At 53.4% G+C, this 11036-nt stretch overlaps 1 protein-coding gene across 1 annotated transcript; it reads right to left on the bottom strand.

Moving 5' to 3' along the window:
- Positions 1-293: 293 nt before the first annotated feature.
- On the bottom strand, positions 294-7117 carry LOC136147213 (serpin A3-8). Its single transcript, XM_065906494.1, has 4 exons — positions 6484-7117; positions 4373-4646; positions 1550-1703; positions 294-488 (listed from the first exon to the last, which is right to left on the bottom strand). Exons 1-4 carry the CDS (start codon positions 7115-7117, stop codon positions 294-296), a joined length of 1257 nt encoding a protein of 418 aa, XP_065762566.1.
- Positions 7118-11036: the final 3919 nt, after the last annotated feature.

The raw sequence follows: 11036 nt of genomic DNA, 5'->3' as shown, positions 1-11036 counted from the left end.
CCTGGGGCCCAGGCAGCAGCAGGGCATGGAGTCAGGCAGATCAGGGCGGAGACACACAGGAGAGTCCAGTCCGAGGAAGGGGCTTTTCTGCTGGTGTCGGGCTCAGCGCCTCCTCCTGAGCAGGGCACAGGGTCCTGGGCACAGGGCCCCCCGCTTTGTCACTGTCACCTTCCCAAGGGTGAGCGGGTGGAGTTAGATAGGGGGCTGCTCCTTGGTGCACAGAGGCCAGGCTGCTCCGAGGGACCAGGGCACCCAGCTCCTTCTTCAGTGGACCCGCCACTCCGAGGGGAGCTCTAGGCTTGACTGGGGTTGGTGACTTTCCCCAGAAAGATGATGCTCTGGGTGTCTTTGAGAACTATGGCGATCAGGAAGGGCCTGTTGAAGCTCAAGGGGATCTCGTTTATGGACGTGATTCCCACCTTGATTCCCGTGGCAGCAGCTCCTTCCGTGCCCTCCTCGCCCACGTCGAGCACGGCCTTGTGGACCACCTGTGGGGACGCCGGAACATTACCCACTGGAGACAGGGAGGCAGGGTGTGAGCAGGGGCCCGAGCGCCTGTGGGACCTACAGGCATCCCCCTGCTCCTGGTCTGTCACTGCGCTGTCAACCTGTTCAGTTTGTCCTCCCATCAGCCTGTCGGCTGGTTTGCCGTTGTGATGCCCAGGTGTGCAAAGTGAGGTTATCAGTGATGGGTCCAGGGTTAGAGAGGCATGGAGCCAGGACTCCCTGATTCTGGAACCCTCTCTGAGTCCCGAGACTCCCAAATTCCCCCTAGTGTAGGGGCAGGGGCCAAGTCAAGGCATTTATTTATTTTTTTTTTTTCTTGCAGGGAACTGTCACAGTCCTCCAGGTCCAAGCAGCAGATTTGGGTGGAAACAGCTCTCCTCCTCTCCTGTCCCAGCTGACCTGTCCCTGAGGCCTTGGCTACTTTGCCTAGGGCGTGATTCCCCATCCCTGAACCCCTCTGGCCTCTCAGCACCTGTGTCTCCTTCACCAGGTCCTCGGGCAGGTGGGGTGCTGGGGATGCTGCAGGACTGTCTAGCACCCGCCCCCCTCATTCACTCTGACTTCTGTGCTTCTCAGATCGCAGTACCAGGACCCCCAGAGTTCTTCTCTCCTGCTCTTAGTGTATATTCATCACGATGGCCCTGAGCCACTGTTAGTACCTATTACTTCTTACCTGCTCTGCTAGACTCTGCATGCTGGATAAGACCTATCACCTCCTTTTACAGATTAAAAAACAAACAAACTGAGGACTATAGGATTTGTCTCTATAGGAGTGAAAAGTAGAGCTTGGCATGGGGTCCACCACTGATATCACCCCAGGTCTTTCCCAGGGATAGAATCCTGGTCACTTATTTCAGGGAATGTGGGGACAACCCCCAATATGATGGTAACCCAGCTCTCCTAGGTTTGGGGAGTCCTGGGAAGGGCTACTGAATTATAGAAATTTAAGGAATTTCTAAATTCAAAATTAGCCAAGCATCTGCCTGTCTGTCCCCATTCAAGCTCTTAGAAGAAGGGTGAATTGTCCAAAATTCAGACTCACCTGGGAAACCTCTAGCTTGTGGTCATCTGTGATTCCTGACAGGTCTGCCTCCTGGGTGAAGACTTTCTTAATTTCCAGCTGGGAAAGTATGTCTTCCAGCTTATCGTAGTCACTGGAGATGGAAAACCTTGGCAGGTTGAGTTCATGTATCCGTCTGGGAAATATGAAAAATGGACTCATGCTTGACTCACTGTCCACCTTCTTCCCAACCCACAGCTTGATCTTCTGTGGTTTACTCTCCAACCACCACCTTACCCCTGGCGGGGGGAAAGTACTCCTTTCCTCAAGTTTCTAGACCCATCTGGCTAACTCTAATTCTTTAATGATCCTTTCCTTTCTGCAGGAGTCTAACCTAGGGACAGTGCACAGAGGTTGGGACCTGGCCCTGCTCCTCCCCTGCAGACCTGCAGCACAGGATACACCCTCCTCCAGCATGGATTCCACAGCTGCTGGGAGATTGTGCCGGGGAGGCTGCTTCACAGGCGCCAGGAAGGCTTCCTGCAGGAGGTGGCATGGAGCCTGACTCCCAGGGGAGGGGATGGAGCTGACTGGTGAAGAGGAGCCTAGGAGGAGGTGGATACACTTGCAGGAATGTGGGAAGCCAGAGGGGCTGCTCCACAGCACAAGGGTGGCCTGAGTGTGGGCGGCAGGGAAGGAAGGAGCTGAAAGGGGCTTGGAGGGGACATGGGGGCTGGGGGCTGCAGTCAAGGGACCTGGGGGCCTGAATCATCCTATTCAGAGTCTCTGTCTTGCCTTCCCAGGGAGTTCCATTGGGGTAGGGCTTCAGCTTCTGAGCAGAGCCACCAGCAGGTTCTTGGAGCAAGAGATGTTGTCTCCCACCCCGAGGCCTCCCTCCCTCTCTCTCTGTCTGTATTTCCCTTAAGACTCTTATCAGGGTGTCTGGTCTTAAAAATGCCAAATATGAGGAGGCTGAGACTCCCCTCAAACTCTGGGTCATTTTGGAATACAGGGGTAATGTTTCTCCTCATTGTCATTCCTCATTTATTCATTCATCCTTTATCCATTTATTCAATAAGATATTACTGAACATCCTTCATGGGCCAGGAGTGTGTAGGTCCATGTCCCCTCAGGGCTTGTAAATCAAGGTGTCTGATGAATATCCCCTCCGTTTACCACTATTCACTGGGCCCCTGCCCTGTGGTAGCTCTTGGGATTGGAGGGGGAGGGGCTGGGAAGGAGCACAACCAGGGGGAGGGGGTCCCGTGTCCTGGGGTCTCCTGGGATCTGCAGGGAGGAGGGGCTGGGAGTCAGGAGCCCCAAGGCCTCAGGTCCCCTGGACAGGAGTCGGGAAGGGGCTGCAGTCTCTAGGTCACATGCAGGCAGGTCTCCAGTCCCCTGTGGTTTATTAAGTGCCTCCCACACCCATCCCTCCTGGGTCTGCAGATCCCCCACTCAGAACAGAGGGTCAAGGACAGCCCTCCCCTCTCAGCAGGGAGCTGAGCCCCAGAGAAGCACAGGGGGTGGCCGGGGGAATGTGAGCCTGGGAGCGGGACTCTGGTGGGGGCACCCCGCCCCCTCATGCTGCCCACACCCCCCCCAGCCCCCCCACTGCAGACCCTGGCCCAGCACTGCCTCTCCCTCTCCTGTCCCCCTGAGAGCCGTCTCCTGAAGCCCACCTCCTGGCCTGTGTGTCTACCCTCAGTTTACCCAGAACTCAACCCCTCCCCACACTTTCTGGCTCTTCCTGGTCTAGCCCCCAGCGCCCTCCCCTGGGTGACCCCACTGGGCTCCTGGCTGGCCTCCCTGCCTCCTGCTTGTCCTCTGCAGGCAGTTCTTCACTAGACAGCCTAGACGATTCTTTTAAAACATTGCTCGGATCATTCACTCTTTGGGCCAAAACCTTGTGACGAGTTTCCATTTCCCTTAGATGGGGGGAGTCAAGGGGTCTGCAAGGTCCTGTGTAATCTGTGTTCCCCCTGGTTTCCCTGACCTTGCCCACTGCTCTGCTGCTCTGGCCTCACTAATGCTCACCCACACCAGACTGGCTCCTGCCTCAGAGGCTTTGCACTGGCTGTTCCCTTGGCCAGGAATGCTTTTCCCAACATATCTGCATGGCTCAGTCCCTCACCTCAAACATCACCCAAGGACACTCTATTTACAATCACAGACTACGTTTGGGAATAATTATCTTTGGGAAAAACCTTTATTATCCCTCAACCTCTGCTTTTCTCACCTCTCAAAGTAACAAATAATTCAGTTATTTTATTTCTTTCTTGTCTGTCTCCTGCAATTACAAAGTAAGTGCTGTGAAGGTAGGGGATTTAGGGGCTTATTTGCCTACCCACCCTCAGGGTCTAAATTATTATTATTATGAAAATAATCCTTGGGGCATGCATGTCCTCAATTAATCAACTCAGCCAGTGTTGAGTGAATGAATGAATAAATGAGTGATTATGATGGAAAGACCACGCCAAGCTGGTCCTCAGCCTCTGTCTCACCTGAGCCCTCAGCTGCCTACGTTCCATCTTCCTCCCTCCACCTACAAAGGGCGGCACCATGGAGAGAATGTGCATGAGTGTTGGGGGCTGTGTTGAGGGTCCTCATGACTCAGCACATGCTAGAGGCAGAGGAAACCTCAGCCACTGTCCCCTCTGAGGTCATCATCTTGTAGAAGGAGAAATTAATTCAAACCCAGAGCCACACAGGCAGCAAAGAGCAAGGTCATCCTTGGATGGGTTCTCCCAGCAGTTCCCACACTCCCGGACATTCCTGAGGCCCTGTTGCTGGGAGTCAGGAATTCAGGAAGAGGGGGAAGGGCCGAGAAGGCAGGTGGGCCCACAGCCCTGGGTCCTGGGGCGTCACCTGGGGTACAGTGATTCTCGCCACCTCGTCAGCGTCTCCGGGTTCAGCTTGGCTTCCAGGTCCTGCATTTTGCCCTCGTCGGGCAGGATGAAGAGGGCGCTGTCATTGCTGGTGTACATGAGCGCCACCAGCGTGCAGCCCAGCTCCTCGTCCCGGAAGTACGGGGTCACTAGGCCCCCAATGCTCATCATGGGCACCTCCACCCTCTTGTTCTCGCTCACGTGGAAATATGACTTGTAAGTCTGTTTGGGATCAAAGGGCGTCCTCCACTGGGCTGGAGGCGGAGGGACAGGTGAGACGTCTGTGGGTGCAAAGACTGTGCCCTCTCCCCCCGCCACCCCCTGGTCCCTGAGAGGGAAGACCCTCCCCACAGCCGCAGCCCCCCATTCCATGTGCCTCTAGGGGTGGCTCTGCCGGTGTGCACACACACCTGGGAAGGAAGGTAAGCACTGGGGATGGAAGTGAACACAGATCAGGACAGAAAGAGGAACACGAAGCAAAGCTGGTTAATTGTTCTCCATGAGCAATCAACAGGAATGTGGATGGCATGGGAGAGAGAGAGGTGAGGCTGGGCCTGGGGAGAAATGGGGCCTCCTGGTCCTTCAAGGGACAAGTGACCAGGGCTTAGTCGTTCGCTTTTCAGGGTGGACACACGTCCCTGCAACCTCGTGAGCTCGGCTAGAGCAGGAGCCACACGGGGACCCGGAGGTCAGGGCAGGATCAGCAGAGGAGAGGACTCGGGCCTCCACCCAGGAGGATGGATCCTCGCGGAGGCAGGGGCATCTAGGGGAGTTCAGGGCTCTGGACTTCATGGGGTGAGTATCCACCCCCACCTCCTGCTTTGTTTCCACCTCTGCTTCCGTCCTCATGGTGAGAGGCAGGGGCAGGGGGAAATTAGGGCTGGCTGGGGTGCCCCTGGGAAGGAGATTTTGGAGGAAAAAGTCTTGGGATGGGATGCTAGGAGAAGAAAGCACAGGAGATACAAAGAACAATCCAGGGAAAGTCAGTCCTGAATTCATATTTCAGAGCAATTCAGTTCTCGGCCTTCATTTACAGATGAAAATAGTGGCCCCAGAGGGTCATTCTGGGCTCTGCCAGGAACTCCTAGCTCAGGGCAATTTTGTGCTCAACATCTGGTGCGTCTTAGACACCTGACCACTTCTGACTCAGTGATCCTCTCTGGGTCCCTATTTGCACAGTTGGCTCCCTGTGCAAAATCCATCTGCCTCTGCTCCACCACTTGTGAATATCCAGCTGGGGTTTGCCCTGCTGACCTCCTGACACTGGGACCGGGCGTCAGACCAGCTCGAAGCTGGGAGTGGAGCCTGTCTAGGGGGCTCCCTTCTGCAGAGGCTGCTCCCGGATGGTGGCCTGGCCTGTTCCACCCTCAGCTGGTAGAAGAGCACAAATGAAGACCCTGGGGATGCGCAGGCTCCTCAGAGTCTGTCTCACCGTGAAGACCACCAGCCTCACCGGGAGCCTCCAGAGACCAAGTCCCCCAGCAGGTCAGAACCAGCCCATGGTGGGCACAGCTGAGGGTTCCGCGGGCTCCAACACCACCTCATCAGGAAGGACACATGCACAAGTGATGGGAATGGGAAGATCCCTCCTCTAGCAGCCGGGTAAGAGTAAGTCAAAGCAAAACTCTCCCTCTGCGACAGACAAAGGGTTAGCGGCTCCCCCGCACTAACGTCCTGTAATGAGCGTTGGAGTTTGGAAAATCCCCAAATACACATAGTCTGTGGTTGGTGCAGGGTCTTGGTGCCCCAGCATCCTGAACTGAGGGTTTGTGTGCGGTCACTAAGTCCTGTCTGACTCTGTGACCCCATGGACTCTAGCGCACCAGGCTCTTTTGGTCACGGGATTTTCCAGGCAAGAATACTAGAGTGGGTTGCCAGTTCCTTGTCCTGGGAATCTCCCCAACCTGGGAATCGATCTAATGTCTCCTGCATTGTCAGGCAGGTTCTTTACCACTGAGCCACCAGGAAGTCCACTCCTATATACTATTTTGCCTAACGACATAGTTGGCTGACCCAGAACAGAAATAGCCTGAAGTCACCAAAAAAAAAAAAAAAGTTCATTTCCTTCTGAATATCAATCTGGGCACCCACCTTTAAAGTAGATGTAATTCACCAGAATCACCTTCGTGAGTGGGTCGAGGTCCTTGAACAAGTCCTCAATTTTCCCCTGAGTTTTATTCTTCACATAGTCGTTTATTAGCCTCTTGGCAACTTTAGGATCTTTGAAGTTGGTCGAGAAGGCCCCAGAGGCATACAGCACCCGGGCATCTTCTATGAACTTGTCCAGCAGCTTCAGCTCCTCCTGCACAAACATGGCATTGCCCACGCTCAGCTGCAGCTGGTTGCTGGGTTGATTGAGCGTCAGCAGGAGGTGCTGGAAGCCCTGGTGGATTTCTGTCTCGGGAGTCTCTGTGAGGTTGAACTTGAGTCCTTCCAGGATCTCAGTCAGGGTGGAGCCACGGGCCCCCAGGGACAGGAAGCCCAAGGCTATGGAGATGCTCAGAGGGGAGAAGATGACATTCTTATTGGGGTTCTCCAAAGCCAACTGCTTATACAGACTGAAGGCGAAGTCGGTGTTGCTGGAGGCTAATGAGTGGTCATCCACAGATGCCCCTTTGTGCGGTTCTTCAGGGGTCACGTTCTCTGGGAGGCAGTGGACACTGGAGCAGAGTCCAGCCACCAGGAGTCCCAGAGCCAGGAGTGGGGACATTCTCTCTGCCCTCATATCTGAAAAACAAAGTTCCTTTAAGTCTCCATGTGTCAGATGACATTCCAACCCCCACCCCACTGTCCCCCTTGGTCTCTGCTCTCTCGGACCTGCTGCTCTCTGACCTCCCAGGGGCAGGCACCCTCCTGGGCTCCCAACACACACAAGGGAGGAGCCTGGGGTGCCTGGCTCCAGGGTGGGGAAGCTGGTGATGGGTGCGAGGTGCTGGCCAGGGAGAACCCATTTCCCTCCCGGGAGCTGACCCCGTCAGAGGGGCCTAGGAAGCCGGGCTCCTTTCCCACCGTGCCCCTCTCTGTCCCCCCAGGAAGGAGCCCTGCACTCATCAGAGGACAGTGCACCTCTCCCCGCCTCTGAGGACAGGGGGTGACCTCAGGGAGGCTCTCCCTTTGAGGTGTCTGGTCACAGAGAGGGTTCAGGAGAGAGGCCGCCACAGGCAGCGGGCGCCGTGCTGGAGCCTGGCTGCCCTGAGCAGGGCTGGTGCAAAGAAGAAGGAGGGCAGAGCGTTCTGCTCAGCCCTGCCACGTGGACACGTGGAGGGTGTTTCCAACAAGAGCCTGGAAAGGCTTCCTAGTGGGGAGAAGCAGGTGAGCTCAGAGTCTCAGGGACCTGGTCGAGGATTTCGTTTGGACCACTTGTGAGTGCTGTGTGGTGATGAGCAGTGACTGAACCGCTCTGATCCTCAGTTCCCACCTCCGTCCAACATGTGGAACGGCTCAGGTGACGTACAGGATGAAGGTGCTGGGCTCCTAAGAGGAGTTCCAGACATGTCACCCCCTCCACGAGCGACACCTTCTAAGACTCAGCAAATCAGACTGTGATTCCTTGGGGACAGAGGACCAAGCTACTGCCCAGAAGCCTCAGGAGAAACTGAGGTCAAAGCTGGTGACCTCAGCCAAGAGGGCTGTTTCCCTTCAGCCTCTGCCCCTCATCTCAGAAGAGAGAGAGCTGCTGGGGTGGGAAGGGGGAAGGGGAGAGAGACAAGAGGCAGAGGAGGGAGGAGACTGGAGGGGAGAGGAGGAGGGGTTGTAGGGGAGGAAGTCTTGTCCAGCGACAGGGGGCAAAGGCCTTCACACAAGCCTGGGGATAGAGGAGGTCAATTGCCTAAACTGTCAGGTTACTCAGGAGTGATACAAGGGTTTTTTCCAAATGAGTTAACCGTTTTCTTCCAAAACTACTCCTGGAGTATTCATTTGTTCGGGTTGCAGGGTTGCCTCTGTTTCTGAGTGGTTTGTCTTTTCAGTGCTGGACAGACTCAGCTCCTGTCTGCTTGCCGGGGTCCCTGGAGGGTCACTGGAGCCCAGGAAACCCCCCGAAGACTCCGCAGCCTCTGGCCAGAGGGACCCACTTCTCTGATTCCATCCGCAGGGCTCTCTGAGAGCAGCGCTCTGTGCCAGACAAGGAGACGCACCTCAGGCCCTTGGCGCAGCTCTGACCTGATGGTGGATGCACCGCTGGATGGGTGCACAGCGGGCTCAAATCACAACCCCAAAGACAAAAGCAGAAATGCCCCCAGAAGCCCTGGTCGCACGTCCCTCCCTTTGCAGGATGAACGCTGAGACCCAGAGGGAGGACAGGCCTTCAGAGGGCTCAGAACCCTCCCGGATCGGACACACATCCTCCCGCCTCCCTCCGGCCTCAGGTTCTACCGACCCCTGACCGAGGCCAGAACCACCCTGGGAAAGAGGTCCCTTGGCTCCCAGTGTGAGAGTATCATGGATTACCTGCCTGTGAGAGCGGGATGTGGACAGTGGGTCCAGAGCCTGCCCAGATAATGGAGTTTCGTGACTTTGTTTGTCTATTTATCTTGCAAAGACCTCTTCTCTGGCTTGTGAAATGTAGGAGGGAACAAGACCTCAGACTGGAAATGGACAGATGAACATTTCTGGTAACAGGATTTACTAGGTCCACACAAACAATCTAGTTACTGAAATAGGTTGTTTTTTCCCTTAAAAACTAGCCAGTAAATAAACCCACAAAAAAATCTTTCCCATGTTAGAATTTTCTTCTGTTTATGAAATACTCACTGAGGAACATGTGACAACTCAGCAAACATCGAATGGATCACTGAGAACTACTCCAAATTATTGTTCTTTTTAAAGAGTTATTGACTCTTACTATTGCTTTATTCTCAGTCTGATATCCTCTTTAAGGACCATGGAGAAACCCCGAAAATGTAGAAAAGGGCCTGTAAAATATTTCCCAGAACGCTATCACCCAGGGAAATCCAAGTTAACATTGGCTTGTGTTTCTTTATTAGTCACTTTTTTTTGAAGTGTGTGTGTGTGTGTGTGTGTGTGTGTGTGTGTGTGTGCACATTTGCGTATGTGATAGGACATGATTTTAAAATGTGATACACTATTTGTTTTAAGCTTGAATTGCAAGTTGAAGCTCTCCTCCCCCATTCCGACAGAAGCAGTGTGAGCCTGAGGTCCCCAAAGAGTGTCAGGAGTACAATTGTCTGGGGCCTCTGGTCTCCAGCACCATCTGTTTGGGGGACCTGCTGTGACTTGGACATCACCCTGCTGTCCTTCACTATCGGTTCACTCTAGGAGCTAATTGTCCTCCCTTCTTGCCCTTGAGGTCTGCTTAGCTGTCTCAATGAGAAAATTTCAGGTATTTCCTGGGATCAGGGGAAAAACTTGTCACTTCATCCATCATAGTCACATCCCTCCAGCCATGACAATCCCTGCCAGACTTCTGGGGACCTCTGGGGTTCTACCAACCATAGTTTGCAAACCACTGACCTAGTGACGTTGGGCTTCTCCGATGGCTCAGCAGGAATAGAACTTGTCTGTGATTCAGAACACCAGGGTTGCACCCTTAGGTCGGGAAGGATCCCTGGAGCAGGAAATGGTATCCCATTCCAGTATTCTTGCCTGGAAAACCCCATGAACAAAAGAACACAGCAGGCTAAGGTCCAGAGAGGTTGCAAAGAGTTGGACATGACTGAGCATGACGATGGCTTTGAGGTGATGGTATGGCTTTGGAATGAGGTAAGCTTCCATCCAGAAAGTACTGCTTACCAGCTGTGTGATCCCATGATATTTATTGAAAATCCGTGGACTTTAATCTCTTTATCTCTAAAAGGCAGATAAGAAAGTTTCCCTGACTGGAAAGAGGTGGGGGAGGTGTGTCTATGAAGAGTTAGTCAAATAACACTAGGTGTAAGCTCTCAGTTCAGTTCAGTTCAGTTGCTCAATTGTGTCTGACTCTTTGAGACCCCATGGACTGCAGCACGCCAACCTTCCTGTCCATTACCAACTCCCAGAGTTTATTCAAACTCATGTGCCTTGAGTCGGTGATGCCATCCAACCATCTCATCCTCTGTCGTCCCCTTGTCCTCTCACCTTCAATCTTTCCCAGCATCAGGGGTTTTTCAAATGAGTCAGTTCTTTTCATCAAGTGGACAAAGTGTTGGAGTTTCAGCTTCAACATCAGTCCTCGCCATGAACATTCAGTACTGATCTCCTATAGGATGGACTGCTTGTATCTCTTTGCAGTCAAGGGATTCTCAAGAGTCTTCTCCAAAACCACAGTTCAGAAGCATCAAATTTTCAGCACTCAGCTTTTTTTATAGTCCAACTCTCACATCCATACATGACTACTGGAAAAACCATAGCCTTGCCTAGACAGACCTTTGTTGGCAAGTAATGTCTCTGCTTTTTAATATGCTATCTAGGTTGGTCATAACTTTCCTTCCAAGGAGTAAGCGTCTTTTAATGTCATGGCTGCAGTCACCATCTGCAGTGATTTTGGAGTGCAAAAAAATAAAGTCTGACACTGTTTCAACTGTCTCCCCATCTATTTCCCATGAAGTGATGGGACCAGATGCCATGATCTTAGTTTTCTGAATGTTGAGCTTTAAGCCAACTTTTTCACTCTCCTCTTTCAATTTCATCAAGAGGATCTTTGTTTC

Source organism: Muntiacus reevesi, chromosome 15 (assembly GCF_963930625.1).
Source record: "Muntiacus reevesi chromosome 15, mMunRee1.1, whole genome shotgun sequence".
In the NCBI taxonomy this organism is placed as follows: Eukaryota; Metazoa; Chordata; class Mammalia; order Artiodactyla; family Cervidae; genus Muntiacus; species Muntiacus reevesi.
Note: the sequence above shows the minus strand (reverse complement) of the source record. Positions and strands in the feature narration are given on the sequence as shown.